At 44.4% G+C, this 22,997-nt stretch overlaps 1 protein-coding gene across 3 annotated transcripts in view; it reads left to right on the forward strand.

The window, feature by feature from the left end:
- CEP290 (centrosomal protein 290) overlaps nt 1-22,997 on the forward strand; it is a 283,184-nt gene that overhangs the window by 49,023 nt on the left and 211,164 nt on the right. For all 3 annotated transcript variants that reach the window (XM_033953471.1, XM_033953470.1, XM_033953472.1), the window contains exons 12-17: nt 7,525-7,648; nt 8,050-8,222; nt 13,266-13,428; nt 14,988-15,088; nt 15,248-15,335; nt 20,257-20,369. In XM_033953471.1, the coding sequence (XP_033809362.1) occupies nt 7,525-7,648; nt 8,050-8,222; nt 13,266-13,428; nt 14,988-15,088; nt 15,248-15,335; nt 20,257-20,369 (762 nt within the window). The remainder of the gene's footprint in view (nt 1-7,524; nt 7,649-8,049; nt 8,223-13,265; nt 13,429-14,987; nt 15,089-15,247; nt 15,336-20,256; nt 20,370-22,997) is intronic.

The raw sequence follows: 22,997 nt of genomic DNA on the forward strand, positions 1-22,997 counted from the left end.
GGTTTTCTTTACTGTGTGTTCTTCTTCCTCTCTTTTTAAATGTTTTGGCATTTTCAAGTATTCTTTTCTGCAACCCACTAGGCCCCTTTAAACCTTGTGCATTCAGGCAGGACACCTATTCTACTATTAAGCCATTTGATTTAGCTATTGCTGGTATTTTTTTCTGGCATGTCCTAGAAAGCTCCCTGTGATTGTAGGAACTGCTCCAGATGCAACAGGACCCTTATCCCTCACAGACACTTATAACTGGTGCCTATAGTGTCTGGGGCTTGATAATAATCCCTCTTGTAACTTCTGTTCAAGGAGAAAGGTATTAAGCTGAGAGAAGCAGTGATTTTTGGACACTGAGTGGAACCTGTCTTTCCAGTGGACTCAGGCCATGGAGAACCTTCAGGATGTCATTGCTGTCACAGTCAATTGTGCTACCAACAATTTTCCTAAAGTCCCAACTGTTTGTTTCTTTTGACTTCAACTGTTGTGGACTGCCATTGGTAAATGCACCCATTCAAATTAGCCTGCAGACTACGTTTCCTTTCCTTATGCCCAAGCCAGGCTGACTCTAGAGGGTCATGTCACAGCTCACAATGTCTGAGCCATGGCTGTGTTGGTAGCTTACTTTGGTCAGCCTCGATAAAGGAGATCTGCAGCACTGTAATGTGGATTTTAGTCCATACCTTCACATCTCACTATTGCCCAGAACAGGTCTCCCCAGACTTTTAAGAATTTATTTGGGATTTAGAAACCAAGCCCATTTGTGTCTGTCCCAGGCTGGCTGCAAAAAAAAAAAAAATCTGAATTGTTTCAGGACTTGTATAAAGTAAGACCTTATATAGATTTTCACCTGCTTGTTCTTGAAGAAAACAGTTACTCATCTCTAGCAGGTGTTCTCTTGAGGACAGCAAGATGAATAGCCATACTGCCCCCTGCTCACCTCCTCTTGGAAATTAATTCTATCAGCTATTCTACTAGACTGAGTTGGTCCTGTGCGATGATGGTGGGCAGGAAGACATGTGAATGTGAGAGAATGCTTTCCGCATCGGACTCCATCAGATGAAATCCTTTTATCGATAGGGATATTCTTCATGCTGTCCTCAGACAACACCTGATTCAGATGAGTAACTTTGCTTTCCTTGGCATCTTCAACAGACCAGTCCAGAACTCGTGGGTATATTGTCCATTGACCAGCAGATGGCAGCAAAGTACAGAATTTCACTGAGCAGCTCCCACAAATTGTTATTTATTTTCAACAGGTTTCCCTTTGCAGCTTCCGGACTGCTTTGTTGAGACTCGCTCCTGGACTAGTTTCTGACTGGTCTTCAGTTCTGCTGAAGGAAAAAGCTTTTGTGTTACAGCCTCATAATTTCACTAAACTAAATTTAGGAGCTTAAAATGTTGGTGGCAATAGGGGCGGATTTAGAATAATTAAAAAAAGAAAAAAAAAAGTTTGGCATTGATTTTTCAGCACGGGGCATATAAATTGGGATCATAGGTCAAGGCAAATGAATGGCAAGCCTAAATAGAAAGGAGAAATTAGGTTCTTACCTGCTAATTTACTTTCTTTTAGCTTCTCCAGACCAGTAGAGGTTAACTTTACGAATGGGTATATATCTAATCATGACCAGCAGGTGGAGACTGAAAACAAAACTTTGGGACAGTATATCCTAGCCCCTCCTCTCTATTTCCCTCAGTCTGCCGAATAGCCAAGCAGAACCAAGAACTGGAAAACAACAGAGAGAAAAAACAATACTCCGAAAGGAGTAACAAATAACATACCCAAAATGCTGTTGGAAAATGCAGAGGAGAAATTCCCGAAGGAAGAATGTCCCCACAGCTCGCCAGCTAAGCCAGCCGAGCCACAGCCGCTGTTCTTCAATTCTCCCCGGCCCTAGAAAAATACTAGAACCCGCAGCAAAAACCAAAAACTGCCCGCGCAACAGCCCCAACAACAACAACAACAACAGACAGGGTGGGGACCTCTACTGGTCTGGAGAAGCTAAAAGAAAGTAAATTAGCAGGTAAGAACCTAATTTCTCCTTCTTTAGCACTCTCCAGACCAGTAGAGGTTAACTTTACGAATGGGACGTACCAAAGCAGTCCCTCTCACGGGCGGGACCCCCGAAGGGCCGATACCAGTACACGCTCACCGAACACCGCGTCCCGACGCGCCTGCACATCAACCCGATAATGACGAACAAAGGAATGCAAGGAGGACCAAACCGCAGCCTTACAAATATCCACTGGAGGCACGAGCGACGACTCAGCCCAAGAAGCCGCCTGACCCCGAGTGGAATGAGCCTTGAGAAACTCCGGAACAGGCTGCTGTTTCAGAAGATAAGCGGAAGCAATCGTCTCCTTGATCCAGCGCGCAATAGTAGCCTTAGAAGCGCCAGCTCCCCGACGAGGACCCGCCAGGAGGACAAAGAGATGATCGGACTTCCGGAATTCCTGGGTCCGCTGCACATAAGAGCGAAGGACCCGACCGACATCCAACTTGCGCAGCTGCCGTTGCTCAGAAGAGCCCTCCCGACCACCCAAGACCGGGAGAACCACCGATTGATTGACATGAAAAGGAGAAACAACCTTCGGCAGAAAGGAAGGAACAGGCCGCAAGACGACCCGCTCCCTAGAAAACTCCAAGAAGGGAGCCCTACAAGAGAAAGCCTGCAGCTCAGAAACACGCCTAGCAGAAGTAATGGCCACCAAAAAGACCGCCTTCAAAGTAAGGTCCTTCAAAGAACAGTCGTCCAAGGGCTCGAAAGGCGGACGCACCAAAACAGAGAGAACCAGATTAAGATCCCAAGAGGGAACCGAGGGCCGTAGGGGAGGCCTAAGCAACTTGGCCGCCCGCAAAAACCGAATCACATCAGGAAGAGCCGATAAACGCTGACCTGACACCAACCCTCGAAAAGCCGACAGGGCCGCAAGATGAACCCGGAGAGAAGACCAAGCCAGGCCTCTATCCAGGCCATCCTGCAAGAACTCCAGAATGTTAGGCAGAGAAGCGCGAAAAGAGGTCACTCCCCGCGCCCGACACCATTCCTCAAAGAGACGCCAAACCCGCACATAAGCCCGAGAGGTAAAAAGCCTCCGGGACCCCAACAGTGTAGAGATCACCTTGTCTGAATATCCCTTCTTGCTAAGGCGACCCCTTTCAAGAGCCACGCCGTAAGACAGAAGGGAGACGGGTCGAACATGGGAATGGGACCCTGCATCAGAAGGTCGTCCGAGAGAGGCAGAGGAAGAGGATCCGCTACCAGGTGCCTCACCAGATCCGCATACCACGGACGGCGAGGCCAATCCGGCGCCACCAGCACCACCAAACCCGGATGGTGAACAATGCGAAGAAGCACTCTGCCCACCAGCGGCCAAGGAGGGAACACATACAACAGCCCCTCCGTTGGCCACTGCTGGACCAGAGCATCCAGACCCTCGGCCAGACCGTCCCTGCGACGACTGAAGAAGCGGGGCACTTTGGCGTTGCCACCCGTGGCCATCAGGTCCATCAGGGGCTGCCCCCAAGCCTGCACTATCAACTGAAACGCCTCGGCGCCGAGACACCACTCTCCTGGATCTAGGAAGTGACGACTGAGGAAGTCTGCCTGAACATTTTCTACTCCGGCTATATGAGAGGCCGAGAGGTCCAGCAGATGGGATTCCGCCCAAACCATGAGCAGAGCCGCCTCCTGCGCCACCTGAGTGCTCTTGGTGCCCCCCTGACGATTGACATAAGCCACCGCCGTGGCATTGTCCGACAGCACTCTGACCGACTTGCCCAGCAACAGGGAGTGGAAAGCCAACAGCGCCAGACGGACCGCTCTGGTCTCCAACACGTTGATCGACCAGGCGGCCACCTCCGCGGACCAGGTGCCCTGAGCTGAGTGACCCAAACACTGAGCCCCCCAACCCAGGAGACTCGCATCCATCAGGAGCACCGTCCACTGCGGGAGATCCAGACCCACCCCCTGAACTAGGTGAGGGGTCTGGAGCCACCAACGCAGACTGCAGCGCGCCAAGCCTCGCAGGGGAACCGGAACATCCATCCCGTGCCTCTGGGGAGACCACCTCCGGAGCAGAGCATACTGGAGAGGACGCATGTGGGCCCGCGCCCACCTCACCACGTCCAGGGACGCCGCCATCGACCCCAAGACCTGGAGGAAATCTCGCGCCCGAGGACACCGGGACGCCAAAAGCAGGCGAATCTGAGATTGCAATTTGCTCACCCGGCCCTCTGGGAGGAAGACCCTCCCCAAGGAGGTGTCGAACAGCACCCCTAGGTACTCCAGACGCTGAGCCGGGACCAACCGACTCTTGGAAAGGTTGACCACCCAGCCCAGCGACCGGAGAAACTCCACCACTCGAGCAGTAACCCGGGAGCTTTCCTGCAACGACTTTGCCCGAATTAACCAGTCGTCCAGGTAGGGGTGTACCAGGATGCCCTCCGACCGCAAGGCTGCCGCGACGACCTTGGTGAACGTCCGAGGAGCCGTGGCCAGCCCAAAGGGAAGCGCACAGAACTGAAAGTGCCGACCCAAGATCGCAAAGCGCAGGAAACGCTGATGAGAGGCCCGAATGGGAACATGCAAGTAGGCCTCCGTCAGATCGAGAGAAGTGAGAAACTCCCCCGGCTGAACCGCCAGAATGACCGACCGCAGAGTTTCCATACGGAAAAAGGGAATCTTGAGAGCCCTGTTGACCCCTTTTAAATCGAAGATGGGCCGAAAGGTCCCCTCCTTCTTGGGCACCACAAAGTAAATGGAGTACCTGCCCGTGCCCCACTCCGGAGGGGGCACCGGAACAACTGCCCTGAGATCTAGCAAGCGCTGAAGTGTCTGGCGAAAAGCCTGCGTCTTCCCCGGAGTCTGACACGGAGAAGCGAGGAAAAAATCCGGCAGAGAGCGGGCGAACTCCAGGGCATAACCGTCCCGCACCACCTCCAGGACCCACTGATCGGACGTGATCTCGGCCCATTTGGGGAAAAATTCGCACAGCCGGGCCCCCACCGGAACCAAAGGGGGCGCCGGCAAGGCGTCATTGTGCAGGACGGGAAGCGGGGGAACCGGCGGAGGGATTCCCTGCCCCCCGACGGGCCCCCCGAAAGGGCTGCATGCGCTGGAAGAACCGACCCCGGGAAAATCCCGGAGACTGGAAAGAAGCAGCCCCACGCCCAGGGCGATACTTGAGAAAATCCCGCAAACGCCCCCGGGCCGCACCCCCCCGAGACGCCGGGCGGGCACGGTCCTCCGGCAGACGGGGAACTTTCGAGTCCGACAGAGTCTGAATCAACTTATCCAAGTCCTCTCCAAACAAAAACGACCCCCGAAAGGGAAATTTAGTAAGCTTAGCTTTGGACGCAGCATCCGCCGCCCAAGCGCGCAGCCACAACACACGCCTTGCGGCCACGCCAAAAGCCATAGACTTAGCCGAGATCCGCACCAAGTCATATAGAGCATCTGAGAGGAATGAGGCCGCCATCTCAATCTTCACAACCTCCTGATCCACCAGAGACCAGTCGTCAGACTCTCGATCCAAGACCCGCTCCGCCCACCGAAACACGGCGCGAGCGACCAGTCCCCCACAAATAGCCGCCTGGACCCCAAAGGCAGAGACCTGAAAATTTTGCTTAAGGATGCTCTCTAATTTGCGCTCCTCAGGGTCCCGCAAGGCAGAACCGCCCTCAACAGGCACGGTATGCCGCTTGGAAATTGCCGAGACCACCGCATCCACGACTGGCGAAGCTAACGTAGCCCGATCCCCTTCAGGAATGGGATACAGGCGAGCCATGCTGCGCGCCAGCCGAAACGGCGTCTCCGGCGTTTTCCACTGCTCCAGAACAATATCCCGAATATCCTGATGCATAGGAAAAGAGCGGGAAACGGAACGGATCCCCCGTAACAGGGGGTCCCCCACACGCGGAGTCTCCGACGGCGCGTCCTCAAAACGCAAAACCGAAGAAACCTGTTGAATAAGGTCAGGCAGCTCATCTTTCTGAAAAAAGGCGCACCACGGACGCCTCGTCACTGGAGAACGGGAAATCCGACAACCCGCCGCCAGCTTCCGTCCCCTCCAGAGAGTCCTGGAACTCCTCAGAAGGGTCCAGGTCCTCCTCCAAACCGACCCGTTCCTCCGACCACAAATTCTCGTCCCACGACACCCGCGGACGCTTGGACAAGGGAGGCGGCGGAGGGGACGTCACGCCAGACGAAAGAGGCAAAGCCGCAGGGAGCGCGGAGGAAAACCCACCCCCCGAAACCCCCTGGGCACAACAAGGACCCCCAGCCGCCTGAAAATAGGCTCTGCATAAAGAAAAGAAAAATTCAGGAGAAAAACCCCCCGAGGGTCCCAAGGGACTCCCTGCCACAGCAGGGGACCCAGCAGAACCTTGCCCCTGCATAGTCAAAACAGGGGGAAGGTCACCTGAGGTGGAAGACAAAATGGAGGGGCCAGACAGAGAAGATGGCGGTTTTCCCGCCAAAAAAGCTCCCTCCATAGCCTGAAGCGGCAGAGAAACCTGAATAGTCTCAGCCGCTAGAGCAGGCAAGCCGGCATCAGCTGTCAAAAAATCAGCTGAGAGGGAATCCTTCGGGGAATCCCTCCGTGGGCGGTTGTGGAAGACCGGGCTTCCCCACTGCTCCAAGCCGACTCGCGAGGCACCATCGGCGGGGAGCTCTGGGCGCCTGCAGCCGCTGCCGACGGAGCTCCACCACCTCACCGACCCAAACCGCCGAGTTCAGGCCGGCCGCGAGTGCCTCGCGGCTGGACTAAATTTGTGTCCTACTCCCCCGGAGAAGGGCACAATTGCTCCAGACGCGACCTAGCTAGAAAAAAGTGCCGGTTACATGAAAAAATACAGTAAAATACAGTTTTCTTAAAGGGAAACAACCCTTCAGACCAGCACTACCTCAGGATTTTTTTTTTTTTTTTTTTACAGAACAGACTCCACAGGCTCTCGAAGCAATATGCCTTGGTTGACTTAGGGGGCAAGGCTTACTGCTGAGGCTCCTCTAAAAAAATGTGGGGAGGTGGAGGAAGTGGGGGGAGGGACCCCGCTCGTGACCCGCCGGGTTTGACACCCCCGAGGTCGGACGAACCCCCAAACAGAGTCCGCCCAAGCTCCGTCCGGCTAAAAACAGGGACAATAAACCCCCTAAACAAATTCCAACAGCCCTACCAAGGGAGATGGGTACAGATCACTCAACACCTGCTGGAGACTGAAAGAAGACTGAGGGAAATAGAGAGGAGGGGCTAGGATATACTGTCCCAAAGTTTTGTTTTCAGTCTCCACCTGCTGGTCATGATTAGATATATACCCATTCGTAAAGTTAACCTCTACTGGTCTGGAGAGTGCTAAAGAACATAATTTTTTTAATGCTCTTAAATAAAGACAAATTTTCAGCTGAAAATAAGGCACAAATTTAGGAGCTTAACCTAAGAGTATAAATTTAAGATATCTTTTTTTTTTTTATTGGGCCCATTATGTATGTGTGTGTATGTATGTATATAAAGAGATATTATTTATTTTTGCAGGTTCTGCAGGAACGGGACAGTCAGGTCAAGATTTTGACTGAACAAGTGGATCAATACACGAAAGAGATGGAAAAACATTCACATATTATTGAGGACTTGAATCATCAGCTGCAGAAAAACAAAGGTGCTGTGTCAGACATTGAAGGCTCTATGGAACAAGATCAGGGAGATGTACAGGTCCAACAAGGAGTTGCTGATAGGGATGTGATTAAGGAGAAAGGGAATGAAACAAATAGTTCTTTAATTGTAGATCATTTTAAGAGACACCTAAAGAACACTAGCACTATGTTTTGTATGTGCGAGCTTGTAAAGGGAAGGACTTCAAAATGAAAAGGAATCATCTTTGCTGGTGTGTAGTACTCACCTTGAGTAACATATCAGAATAGACTAGAGACATAACACTATACAGAGCCTTGGAAAAAGTGTAGGCTTTTATGCAAAAGCACAGCACAACATTTGTTTCTTGATATTGATGTTAACAGTGGGGTCTTTGCAATTCTTACAGTTCAGTGTTTTGTCTCGCAGGTGTTTCAACGCTTGCTCAGCAAAATCGTATTGCAGAGCTACAGGCTAAGTTGCAGCTGCAAGAGCAGAGAACAAAAGAATTTGAGCATGTGGCAGAACTGGCAGAAGGGGATGCGAAGGAAAAGGACAAAGAACTTGTTGAGACCATGAAGCGAATAAGAGATTATGAAATGGTACATACAGTTTTCTTTGTTTTTAAATAGAAACATAGAAATGACAGCAGGTAAAGACCAAATGGCCCATCTAGTCTGCCCATCTACTATCGCCTCCTCTCCATAAGAGTCCCATGCTTTCTTGAATTCAGAAAGCAGTCTTTGTCATCACTACCTCTGCTGGGATACTATTCCATATATGTACCACCTTTCCTGTAAAAAAAGGCTCAAGAGTAATCTAAGGAAATATTATCGCCTCATTCTATACCATCTCACTCTGGAGTCTCCTTTCTATTGAAAGAGACTTGCCTCATGCGTATTTATTCCACATAGGTATTTAAACATCTCTATCCTCTCTCCTCTCTCCTGCCTTTCCAATATACAGAGTATGCATATTGAAATCTTTAAGTCTGTTCCTATATGCCTTATGACGTAGACCACCAATAATTTTAGTTGCCTTCCTCTGGCTCCTCCTTGTTTATTTGTTTTTGAAAGTGTGATCTCCAAAATTGTCTTATACAGGGGCATCAATACCTACTTTTTCCTACAGTCCTGAGGCAGTGCTTTTCTTTCTGTACTGGTTCCATTCAGCTGCTGGTTTTGTTTTGCTTGCCTCACGGTTAATAGTGCAGTGTAGATATTATGAGTTTAGTCCAGGGTAAGCTAGGTTTCTCTAGACAGAACTTATATTGTTCCAGGACAAGCAGGCAGCATATTCTCACATGTGGAGGTGACGTCATCCATAGAGCCCTGGTACGGACAGTATTAAAAGTGTTCTGTCACTTTAAGTTTTAAGAAACTTTGCGACTGCCCGCACCACGCATGCATTTGTGCCTACCCAACCGACATAGGCCCGCTTTGAGATAACCTGATTGGCAGTTGAGCCATCGGTTCTGGTGCATTACGAAGTACATCCTCATCGCGGTTACCCAATTTGAGGAAACCTGCTGCACTGTGGGTACTGGCTGTTGAGCCATACTTTCGGGAGGGAGATCGGTACAATGTTTAAATTTCACTGCATAAGGGTGCTCATATTGACTCCCTCAGTACCGGCCCGGCCTGAACATAGCAGTACAAGGCCTCTGGGTACTGAAGCATCGGGCTCCTCCATCGAAGCATCGGGCTCCTCCTCATGGATCTTCAAAGAGGCATCATCATCCCTAACTACATGACAGACTACCTCCAGGCATTGCTCTTCACATCGAAGTTTTAGCTCATCGCATCAAAGTCTTCCATCGAGTCATCGATCCACTACCTCAAAGCATCGACCTTTTCTTTTGCCACGACGGTCCTCATTACGTCATCATGCTTTCAAGTGTAAAAGGGATACTCATTGATCCTCATCATTAGCTTCATTGGATCGGTATCAAAGACGTTGTAAACTTTCCCAAAGAATCTGAAGCACTAGCTTTATCGGGCTCTGAGTCTTCCGGCATACCTTCAGAACTGTCACCACGGAAAATACCTCCTAGAAGATCTTCTCCAGATATATTAGAGAGTTGGGCAAAACCCTACCTATCTCGTTGGAAGCTGACATTGAACCAAGTGTTGAATACTTGGATGCTTTGGTCTATACTGAACCTCCCAAAGAGCTCCTCAAGTTACCCTTCCATGGCATTTTTAAAGAGACACTTCTTGCAAAATGCCTTTTATCACAGTGGCTCCAAGACAACTAGGCTTCCTTATGTCCCGCACTTATCAAGTACGTTTTAATTATGAACTTTCAGATACCTGGAGCAATCCATCCGGTGTGCCACAAGGGTCTCCGCTATCTCCATTGCTCTTCAACGTCTACATGTCCTCACTAGGCACGCAGCTAACCCAGTTAGGGATAAAACTATTTAGTTATGCAGATGATTTTACGATCATCATCCCATTTGTTAATTCTATCTCTGAAACTATTCCTAAAGCTTCAGAAGCCATAAACGTGATGGAGCACTGGATGACAACCTTTAGGCTCAAACTTAATTCAGAAAAGACAGCTTTCTCCGTTGCTTCGCCCCATCCGCTTGACACCAAATCACCACTATGTATCAATAATCTTAATTACCCTATCCAACCTACCATAAAGATACTAGGTGTAACTTTGGATCAGTGCCTAACCATGAGAGACCAGGTGGACTCCTTGATCAGAAAGGGATTTTTCACTCTCTGGAAACTCAGATCCATTAAAGTTTATTTTGATACAGCGGCATTCAGAACCCTAGTCCAATCCCTCGTACTGAGTCTACTTGACTACTGTAACATCGCCTATTTAGCAATTTCCCAAAAGAACATGCAGCGTTTTACAATTGATGCAAAATGCAGCGGTAACATCGCCTATTTAGCAATTTCCCAAAAGAACATGCAGCGTTTACAATTGATGCAAAATGCAGCGGTCAAACTGATCTTTGGGCTGAAGAAGTTTGACCACGTGACACCCTACTACCGGCAGCTGCATTGGCTGCCAATGGAGGCGCGCATAAAGTTTAAATTTGCCTGCTTCTGCTTCAAATATATAACTGACCTTTTCGTCTTCTCAGCCAACAGACACAAGAGAAGCTCACATTCCAACTTCGTTTCCCCCCAGTGAGAGGTTGTAAACTGAAAAAACACCATGAACATCTTCTCTCGCACCAAGCAGCATCATGGGGTAAAGACCTAGAACAATTGCTTTCGCCCACTACTTATGAGGAATTTAGGAAACGTCTGAAAACACACCTGTTCCTAAAGTATCTAGACAACTGATCCTCTCTTCTCTCTCCCCTCTATAGCGATTAACTTGTTCTATTGATCACTCTCTCCTCAAAAATGGATTTCCTGTCCTATTAACCCTCTTTCTTCCTCCCCTCTTAAAGTCAATCAATTTGTACCTTTGCTTAATCTTTGTAAACCGCATAGAACTTCACGGTATTGTGGTATATAAGCTGTTATTATTATTATTATTATTAGATTCCATTTACAGAATCTGTTCTCCTCCAGGATTTGATAGACCACAGCTTCAGCATCAATCATTCCTTGTGGAGTCGGCCCTAAAAAATATTTCAGTGCAAGTGTTTCTGCCTCAGCTCTTACAGGGCATGAAGGCTGTACTATGGATTATGCTGGCGAGCAGGATCCTTACTTACAATTTTTATATGTCTTTGTATTTCAAACAACTGGTGGCGAAATTGCCTGACTCTGGCAACACGCTCAGCAGATTTCTTCACCCACATCAGTGGACGCTTTATTTTCACAACCTGGTGTCGGGTGTTCTCTCTTCTGGGGAACTCTTCAGATAAACTTATTTCTGTTCTCCCACAATTACACACTGTCTCACTTCGGTTCCAAACAATCTTCTCTTCATCTAGAGGTAGATGCCTTTCTACTGGTTTTTCCCAATCAGCAGTCGTTGTAGTTGGCAGCTTAGTACCTCCTGGGACAGGTACAGCATTTGCTGATAAGAACATAAGAATAGCCTTACTGGGTCAGACCAATGGTCCATCAAACCCAGTAGCCCGTTCTCACGGTGGTCAATCCAGGTCACTAGTACCTGGCAAAAATCCAAAGAGTAGCAACATTCCATACTACCGATCCAGGGCAAGCAGTGGCTTGCCCCATGTCTTTCTCAATAACAGAATCATGCTGGATACATCCAGAAAACCATCTACATAGCAATGCTACTCACAGAAATGGACACAGTTTTCATTGTGGTGCTTCATCCTTCTCCATGTATTCAGTGTTGGATTTCCTTCTCCACTTATCCAATTCAGGTCTTAAAACCACTACAGCTACAGTTCACCTTAGTGCCATCAGTGCTTTCCATATGCCAGTCATCCAGGATTATTAAGGGATTTTCAATATCTAAACACTTCTCAAACCGTTTCCACTGATTTGGGGTCTTACTATTATTCTCACCAGACTGATGAAACCTCCATTTCAGCCAATGTCTTCTACTCATTTTGCTTATCTCACTTTTACAATGATACTTCTTAATCCACATCACTCGTGCACATCGAGTGAGTGAGCTTCAAGCTTTGGTGTTGGACCCATCTTTTAAGCTTTCTACCAGGATACGGTAGTTCTCCGCTCCCATCCTGAATTCCCACTGAATGTAGTTACGGAATTTAATTTGAATCAGTCATTTGTGCTTCCAGTTTCTTCCCAAGCCTCATTTTCACCCTGGAGAAATAGCTTTTCATACCTTACACTGTAAATGAGACGTGGCTTATCACTTTCAACGGGCTAAGCCACATACAACATCTCACCTGCTCCTCTTCTTTGATCCTCACAGTTTGGGTCAACCTGTAACTAAGAGAACTTGTTCTTCTTGCTTGGTAGCCTGTGTTGCCTTCTATAGGTTGGGCTGCATCTTGGGGGTCGTATAACAGCATAAGGTCACAGCTATGGCAGCTTTAGTTGCTTTCTTGCATTCCACTCATAGATGAAATCTGTAAAGCAGCTACTTGGTCCTCAATTCCACGTTCACGTCTCACTACTGTCTGGAATCCTTTCCAGAAGGGATGTTCTCTTCAGCCAAGCTGTATTCCAAAATGTATTCTCTTAATGGCCAACACTCCCTCCATCCCATTGTAGTAAGCTAAGGAGTCCCACATGTGAGAACATGCTGCCTTCTTATCCTGGGATAAAGCACAGTTGCTTACTGTAACAGGTGTTATCCAGGGACAACAGGCAGATAGTCTCACAACCCACCCACCTCCCCTGGTTGGCTTCTTAGCATGCTTGTGGAACTGAGGTACCGCAAGCCTACGTTGGGTGGGAAGGCACTCATGAAGTTCCTTAAAACTTAAAGTGACAGTACACTTTTAATACTGTCCATTCCGGGGCTCCGTGGATGACGACGACCCCACATGTGAGAATATCTGCCTGCTGTCCCTGGATAACATCTGTTACAGTAAGTAACTCTGGTTTTTCTGCAGTATATCTCTTGGGCAGCATCCCCCCCCTTCCAAATAAATAAATAAAAAAAAGTTAACTTTGAAGATCATGTCTCAAATTTCCCATTTTTAAGGATAATTGCAAAGAAGACAGTCATAAGGGTATTTTTTTTTCTATAAGTTTTTTTTCCTATGATTACTTTCTCAGGGAATATATGGTTTGGAAGAAGCTGTTGATGAAATAAAGGATTTGAAAATGCACATTAAAGTAAGAGATCATGAGATTGAAGGATTGATTAAGGAAATAAACCAACTTGAACTGAAGATCAATGACTTTCTTGATGAAAATGAAGAGCTTAGAGAGCGCTTAGGTATTCTGTAATCACTTTCATTGTATGTTGCTTACCATAATATCTAAGCAAAATGAGCACGTGCTTAGGGCACCAAGTGAAGGGAGACACCACAGAGGTTGGGGTTTTTCCCCCCCTTACACTATCATCTGCAATACCCATTATCCAACATGAATTTTGGTGATTTTCTAATTATAAATTTATGAATAAAGGGGATGAAACTTGATATACCACTTTTTCTGTATGTGGCTACAATCCGAGGTTACACTATATACTAGGGAGATTCAAATTACCCAGTGGTGATAAACTAACAGCTCTATCACTGATCACCTTAAATAGATAATAATAAATATAATATATATAATAAAATTACAAGTGAACGCTCAGACCCACAACCTGAACTCTAGTGATTTTTCACGGAGCGGGTCTGAGTGTTCACTTGATAGCACTTTTTGAAGCCAGTTGGCTAGCGTAATTTTATTATATATATTATATATTATATTTATTATCTATTTAAGGTGATCAGTGATAGAGCTACAATCGGAGGTTTACATATTTTAGACAGGTACTTGTTTTGTACTTGGGGCAATCAAGTGTTAAGTGACTTGCCCAGAGTCACAAGGAGACGTAGTGGGAACTGAACCTCTAGGCTCTAACCACTAGGCCACATGGAGCTCCATGAAATCATGGGTAGGATAGTGCATATAAATTGGGAATGCTTGTTTTACTTTTCAAATAATACTAAGGGATACTCCAAGAAGCTAATTGGAGGATGTATTTTTTCACCTAGTGCCCAGTTAAGCTATGAAATTTGTTCAAAAGGTTAACAGAGCTGTGTTTAAAAAAGGTTTAGATAAGGCTTCTAGGTAGGTAGGTAGAGTTGAGATTCCTAGATATAAATAAGAAAGATATTGATTCTTTGGGATACTGCTGAGTTCTTTGGACTTGAATTGGCTACTGTTGGACCAGTGGTCTAACTCCAGTTTGATATTCCTTTCTTTGTGATCATTGTTAACAGTGAGATGTCTGTTACGAGGCCACAAATTATTTGTTATATATTTTAATATATATTTATATAGTAAGGGGAAAATTCTAAAGCTGGCACTGGTAGGTGCCCCACCAGCCCCCATTGAAGAATGTCGTTAGAATGGCATAAAATATTGAGGTTGAAGTGCATACCGCCACCTAAATAAGAGGTGCCATAAAAGCGCCTACTTAAGCGCTTTAGGCTGTTGAATGCCAAAGTAGGCGTGGCCAATGTCGGAAGTGGCACTAGGCGGCATAAAGCGTCCATGTAGGCGTGATTCACACAAAAATAGGCAATGGAAATGTAGGCCCGGAAATCCCAGGCCTACATTTCTGGTGCCTATCTTTCTCGTAGATGCAATTCTGAATCCTGCACCGATGCATGATTGACCCACGACCGATGGCCGTTTTTAAGGCGGCTGCTGATATCGGCGTAGGTTACAGAAGCCAACCCTAAATATCAATTTCTGTAAACATACTAAAGAAGCGTTTTAGTTGATTCCTTTTTATAGAAAACTGTTTCTCATGTTTGATCATTTGTGTTGTATTTTTAGGACTTGACCCAAGAACAGTGATTGATCTGACAGAATTTAAAACCAGCAAAGCTTTAAAGCAGCAACAATACAGAGCTGAAAATCAGGTGTTGGTGAAAGAGGCAAGTTGGAGAACCCTTTGTTGTCTTTGGTATAACAAATGTGTGCATGATGGTTTATGGTTTTTATTTATATCCCGCTCTTTCCCAGGGCAGGTCACAAAAAAAACCCCCAACCATACATGATGTCTGCAATGAACAAATATGTTTTACGTTATACAGATTGAAAGGCTTGAAGAGGAAAGACTAGAACTAAAGCAGCAGATTCGTAAACTGGCCCAAGAGAAAGGCAAGAGAGCAGCAATATTGGGTAAGATGAGATCTTTTTCTTTCCTGGATGAAATTACAATTGGGGTGGGGGGGGGAAGGGATATGGATAAAATTGGTTTTAAAACAGGATACTGTAAAACTGATTCTGTAAAACATATTTATTTATTTGTAGCTTAACAGAGGTTTAAGGATGTGGAAAGGGTCCAAGAATCGGAATCAGAATCCTTCACAAAGAAACTCATTACCACTGATCGAATTAAAATGTTAATTCATAAAATATACATGTCACATATGTTGCATGGTCCATAGCATGCATTATTATTCAGTAATTTTGATTGGATGATTAGCTTAAATATCTATATGGCTTATGTGGTCTCTCTTTTCGGAAATGCAGATGTGTGCAAAAACTTGTACTTAAGATTAAATCTTTTTTTGAACTATAAATTTTCATTTCAAATGTTAAACAATATGCAACTAAAATAATAATTCCTATCCAATTTATTACAGAATATCAACTCCCTAAACAACCCAACTCCCTTCTGAGAATAACACCGAAAATATCTAAACTTCCTTTCTCCCCTCCCCCTCTCAACCTTTTCATATCTCAAGATAACATAGATATCCGTTTTGAAATGAAAACATTCTACAGTTGTCCTTTTAAAGATCCTCTGGCTTGTGCAGTTTCTAGAATTTTTGACTACCTCCTCCACTTTTCTAGCTTGGGCTTATGGACATCCTCAGTTCATCTGCATTATTTAGTGTTTATTCCGTACTTGATACTTATATGCTTAGGATAAAATCACAAATCCATTATTCCTGCTTACTACCACCAAGTTGAGGATAAAGTGGTTTCAGTTCATCCTCTAATTTACTTTTTTATGCACAGTATGCTCAACATCAACCCACCTATTCAAGCTCTGCTCTCATTTGAGGCTTTGGGGACAGTCTAACTTAATAGCCAAATGACTGCAAACTACAGGCCTTCGTTCATCATCCTCCCAATATGTACTCAGTTTTATCCCAATAGGATGGAATTGTGGACCAATTTGGCCTTTACACATAGTGACATTGGAATTCCATTCTAACCACACAGTTGTCCTTCTAGGGTTTTTTTCTCCCAAGTCTCACACCAATTCAGATAAAAATACTTTACATTTGTTAGACTGCATTGTGCTTTGCTGTAATATATCAAGACTACTCAAGGAAATAGCAAATGTGCATCAGTTCAAACCATCCAGAAGTTAATAAATGTACTCGTTCTCAAAGGGTATAGGATTTTCTTGATTTTTGTTACTCTAAAACTGGACTTTTCTCTTATGGTCACATTGAAATCCAATAAATATAGGGGAATATAGCCATTTAATTCAATTATAGCACACAAAAATATATACAACGCACTGTAACTATATCCTGCAGGTGTTCACAGTAATCCAATCAAAAATAAATCCAAAATTCACAGAAAATGATAAACATGCAAAAACATGGAGAAAAAGACCTCATACACAGACAGCCGGGACTATACTGTACCCTAAGCCGTCTGTATCATCACTGGTCTGAAAAAAACTCCACATATAAACATTTAAATAGTCTCTCACGCATTCAGTGAACTCTTATTTTCAAAATCAATCTTTTCAAAAATAGGATAAAAATTGTAACTCCACTGCAGAAAAATATACAGTCAAACCTCGGTTTGCGAGTAACCCGGTTTGCGAGTGTTTTGCAAGACGAGCAAAACATTCTCGCAAAATGTGTCTCGCAAACCGAGTGTTGACTCGATTTGCGAGCACCCCCCGATAACCGGCATCGCTCCCCCCGCTCGCAAACGGCCCCCTCCCGCTCGAATTGGCACCCCCCCCCCCGTGATAACAAGAACCCCCCGCTCGACCAACTTTAACTCACCCCCCCTTTGGCACCGGCACGCAGCCCACAAGAGCCGGTGCCGCTTGAATATCTTCTTCCCAGTCTCTGCCGGCTTTGAGCATGCATCTGCGCATGCTCAAGCCCTTCTAATTCTCCCTCTTGCCGAGAATCTCGGTGACACTGGGAAGAAGATCTTCAACCGGCACCGGCACTTGTGGGCTGTGTGCCGGTGCCAAAGGGGGGGTGAGTTAAAGTTGGTCGAGCGGGGGGTTCCTGTTCTCACGGGGGGGGTGCCGATTCGAGCGGGGAGGGGCTTTTGCGAGCGGGGGAGCGGTTCTCGTGCCGGTGCCAGACGGGGGGGTGAGTTAAAGTTGGTCGGGCAGGGGATGCCTGTTCTCACGGGGGGTGCTGGATCATGTGGGGGGGGAGCGGCCTCAGGGTGGGGGGGGGTGGGAACGTATCAAAGCGAGTTTCCATTATTTCCTATGGGGAAATTCGCTTTGATAAACGAGCATTTTGGATTACGAGCATGCTCCTGGAACGGATTATGCTCGTAATCCAAGGTACCACCGTATATCAATGGCTACAGAGGAATATAGGACAAACGGAGGTAGAACTCAATCAAAAAACTTTTTCATATATTAAAGCATGAAAACTTATCTGAAGATCATTCATTGGTGGCTGTCCATTTCAAATGCTTCTCTCACAAGCCTGCCACTCCAATTCTCCGATTAAATATTTGATTGAGTTCATGTGTTTGGATTATAAAATTTATAATGAAGATTAAAATTTTTTTCATTAAATGCTAATGGCCTCAACCATCAAATTAAAAGGAAAAAAATGCTTTCCTTTTTGAAACAACAAAATGCTGATGTATATTATATACAGGAGACTCATTTAAAGCTGTAGAGTCTAAGAAATTAAAAGTGGGTTGGGTGAAACAGTGTTTTTTTGCCCCTGTGATGGAGAAAAAGCAGGGGTAGCTATCCTAATTAATAAAAAATGTACAGTTAATTTTCAGTTGATTAATTCAGATCCCTTAGGAAGATGGATACATGTGAATATGAACATGGGAAATAATACCCTGGCATTATTTAATGTGTATGCCCCTAATTCGAACCAAAATGAATTTTTTTAAATGTTACAACAATTGAAACTCCCACTGGCTGCTTCTAATATAGTAGTGGCTGAAAATTTTAATGCTGTTATGGATCCATTGATGGATAAAAAACCTAGCAAATTTATGAAATCATTAGGGTTAGATAATTTGGTGCAATCTTGTGATTTGAAAGATATATGGCAGATACTCATTTTAATGAGTGGGAATTTTCTTTTTTATTCACATGTTCATAAATCCTTTTCAAGAATAGACTATATTTTTGTCTCAAATCAAATAGTTCAGCAGGTGACACAAGCCTCCATAGATCCAATCATTTTGTCCGATCATAGTGGAATATGGATTGAATTTAAATTTGCTGAACAGGATAATAGTAGATCTGTATGGAGATTCGATAATACATTGATTGTGGATTCAAATTTCCTTGAAGAATTTCAGTTAAAGATGAATGAATTTTTCAAATTAATACCTCAGAAGAAATTTATTTGGAAATTTTATGGGATGCCTTTAAGGCTACTATTAGAGGTCAAATTATTTCATATTCAGCATACATTAGAAAACAGCTTAAAAAACAATTTTCTAATTTGGAAAAAGAAATAAAAAATCTGGAGTCTAAATTGATTGAAAAATAGGAGCAAAGTACTTTGCAGGCTCTTTTAAAAGCAAAAGGTAAATATAATGAAATTTCTTCAAAATTGGTAAGGAAAGATTTGTTTTCTCAACAAACTCTGTATTATGGAAACTCAAATAAGGCAGGAAGATTATTAGCAAATTATCTTAAAGCAAAGAAAAGGACAAAAATTATTGCAATTAGAGATGAGAAAGGAGATACACATTCTCAAATTGGAAATATTTTAAGTCAATTTCTAAATTTTTATAAAGATTTATATTCTTCCGAGCCTTATTCAGATAGAAAATAAGATGGGTTAGAATTTTTTAATTTAATTAATAGACTGAAAGTCTAGAAGAGCCGATATCATTAAAAGAATTGCAAACAGTGTTGAAGTCTCTTAGAGTTGGATCCGCTCCAGGTGGTGATGGTTATATGGTAGAGTTTTATAAATCATTTCAAATTACCCTATTACCTCATTTATTAAATTTATATCAGACTCAACTAACTAAGAGTTGCATTAGAGGTACTATGGCAGAATCTTTAACAATAGTTTTGCCAAAGCCAAATAAAGATCCCACTTTGGTTTCAAACTGATTCTCTCCCATCTTTGAGCAAAAGGAACATCTATAGCCAACTTTAGATCAGTCCTGATCACAGAAATATGTAAAGCTATCACTTGGTCATCATTCATTCCTTTGTCAATCATTACTATTTGGCCACATTAGCTACTGGACAAGCCATTTTGTGTACCTTTTTCATGAACATCTGATTTCTTCACATTTTCCATATCTTTCCTTCATATCAGGATTGCTAACTTATCAAACATTTAAGGCAACCCTCAGTTTTAAAATCAGGTAACTGTGTTGATGCATTTTCTCTTGCTTAGCTACCAAGAAAACAAGATTGCTTATTTAAGAACATGAGAATTGTCATACTGGAACAGACCAAAGGTCCATCCATCAAGCCCAGTTCCAACAGTGGCCAATCAGGTCCCAAGTACCTAGCTAGATACCAAGTAGTAAAACAGATTTTATGCTGCTTACCCTAGGAATAAGCAGTGGATTTCCCCAAAACATCTCAACAGTGGCCTATGGGCTTCTCTTTTAGGAAATTATCCAAACCTTTTTTAAACACTGCTAAGCTAACTAGGGGTTATTAATCTTAAACTAAAGAATGGTGTTTTGCAGGATCACTTATATTTTCCAGAAATGGTACACATCTTACACATTCTGCCAGGGGTATGTAAACTTATGAGCATGATAGTATCTAATTTTGTTGATATAATGTAATAAAATTTATTTTACTGTAATTGCACTTACCACGCTTTTATGGAGAACAAGCTAAACATGGATACTGGTCCTCTTTCACTAGGATTGACAGCTGATGACTTGCAATTGATTGATCATTTTACTGAACAGTTGAAGACCAAGAGAAGCAAAGTAGACTTCATGAGCCCAGCAAGTATTGCAGAACTGAAAGAGAAGGTAGGTAATGTTTGAGCTATCTTTGTGGGATAAATATGCAGGCTGAGGTGCCTCTGTCTTCATAAATGAATTTCCCCCCTGCTGAGTAGTTTGTTAGAAGATTAGATGTCTAGTGCTGAGAGAATGGATAGTAGGTTTAAGTTTGGGAGCCTTGGTTTTAAACTCCTAAAGTGAGCCATATTATCATTCTAATATTTAGGAACCTAAGTTTGGCTGATATTTTGCCCAGCTTAGAGGCCTCTCAGTTTTAGACATCTACCAGGTGCTCAGTTTTCCCCAAAACATCAGACTATTTGGATGAATATGTCAATGGAAGTTCTGCTGTTTCTGGTATTTATTCTACTTTGGACACTGATTCATGAGTAATCTGCTGAGGCAAGAACTCTGAACACTTAAAATAAATTTTAAGGATCTCTCTTTTATACAGAACCTACAGACTTCTCTCTTTACTCAGGCTTCATAGAACCTAATTTGCTAAGTAATCTACACAAGGAAATTTACAGCTCCTGTTGATTGAAACTCAGCTAGAGAATCACAGAAAATCTAAGAAGATAATGTTCGATGTTTATTATACCGAAAAGTACAAGAAGTAGCTATTACATATTTGCATTGCCTGCTGGCTAGCTTGGTCATCTGTAGAGCAGACAATATAGAACAGTGTTTCTCAACAAGCGGTACGCGTACCCCAGGGGGTACGAGGGCCGCTCGTTGGGGGATATGCGGGCTGAACACACTTCCACCTGCACGTTGCCACTTGTTGCCTGCTCGCTACATTTAATTACTGCTCCGCTGGTGCCGCAACTACAGGAAGGGAAGGGCCAGGTGCATGCAGTGATTGCATGCCGCCGGCCCACAATCGCTGCACACGCCTGGTCCTTCCCTTCCTGTTGTTGCAGCACCAGCGGGGCTGTAATTAAATGAGGGCGGTGAAGGACCGGGGGGGAGGAGGAATCAGCGGTGGGTTTGCTTGGGGGCAGACAGGCTTCGGCACGGCTTCAGGGGAGGGCGGGAGGTAATTAAATGGAGTATGCAGGTGGCGGCGGGTCAGCTTGGGGGGCAGGCAGGCTTTGGCATGGCTTCGGGGGAGGGAGGGAGGAAGGGGGCACTAACTTGGGACATAGAAGGGAGGGAGGGAATAGAAAGGGACATTTGTTGGACCTGAGTAAAGAAAGAAAGAAATATTGGATGCACAATCAGAAGGAAGTACAACCAGAGACTCATGAAATCACCAGACAACAAAGGTAGGAAAAATGATTTATTTTCAATTTAGTGATCAAAATGTATCAGCTTTGAGAATTTGAGATCTGCTGTCTATATTTTGCACTAAATTTGTCTATTTTTCTATAGTTGTTATTGAGGTGACATTGATTATTTTAAAGTCATCTGCCTTGATATCTTTCAAAACTCCCCCAATATAAATGATAATTAACATTTTCTCTACGTACAGTGTGCTTTATTTTTTTAAAAAAAATTTTGTGATTGCCATTATGTATTAATAAGATTATATTGTGTATATATGGAAAATGGATGGAAGAAATTGCATTACAATTAGTATTATTATTATGGGGGTGGAGTCAGGGGTGGAGTTTGGGCGGGCTTGGACAGGGGTACTTTGTTGGTATTTGTTAGGCTTAGGGGGTACTTGGCTTGAAAAGGTTAAGAAACTCTGATATAGAAGAACTCATTTGCACTTAAAAGGGCAGTTCTATAATTTAGGCACCTACATTTATGTGTCCCTTGTATGCAAATTTATAGAATGCGAGCACTTAAGCATATTAATTTGTGCCAGTACAGGCAGTCCCTGAGTTACAGATGCCCGACTTAAGTATGATTAATACTTAAGAATGCGGTTGCGGCTTCATTTGATTTCACTGAGCAGTATTTCCAGTGGCATAGACTCCTACACTTCTCCTGCAGCAGATTCAGGAATGATGCATGGCCACAGTAAGAACAGTATGTGGTTTGTGCCTGCTGTACCTTAGAGGGAACACTGGTAGGGATAGTTGGCCCTTTCGTCAGCCGGGAGCAGAGGTAAGCAGCGAGAATCTTAAAATCTACAAGTTCTGAGTTACATGCAAATCCAACTTAAGAACAGCTTTAAAAACATAACTCGTTCATAACCCAGGGACCGCCTAGGTTATGGTAGAATTCTGTAATAGAATCTGAGGGCTCAGGTATTGTTATACAATAAGCTCCCACCACATGTCCTCAGGACACCTAAATGGAGGCCCCCAATTGTAAAAGTGCCCCTTGTTGTCTTTTGATCTTGTGGTTGATTTTTTTTTTTTTTTTTTTTTTACCGGGGACATTAGTCTTCATAAGGCAGCAAAGCATCTCTGTGTAGTTTTCACTTTAGTGTAGTTGCTTAGAAGGTTCTGTGAATGATCTTGCTCTGGCAGGTTAGGAGGTTGTTTACCTACCGTTTTTCATTCTACATTGGAATTACCTCAGAAGTATTATAGTGATCGGTTAACAAATGTGCTTTTGCTTTGGTAAAGGTGAAAGATAAAGTGTGTTTCCCTCTTTTCGTTTGGCATCTTGCTTCTTTTGGGGTTTTGTGAGAAAAAGTTTGTGAATTGATATTTGCGTTTTTGTCCTCTGCGTGCATGTGCTCTCTTACCTGTCTCT

This window comes from Geotrypetes seraphini, chromosome 7 (genome assembly GCF_902459505.1).
Source record: "Geotrypetes seraphini chromosome 7, aGeoSer1.1, whole genome shotgun sequence".
NCBI lineage: Eukaryota > Metazoa > Chordata > Amphibia > Gymnophiona > Dermophiidae > Geotrypetes > Geotrypetes seraphini.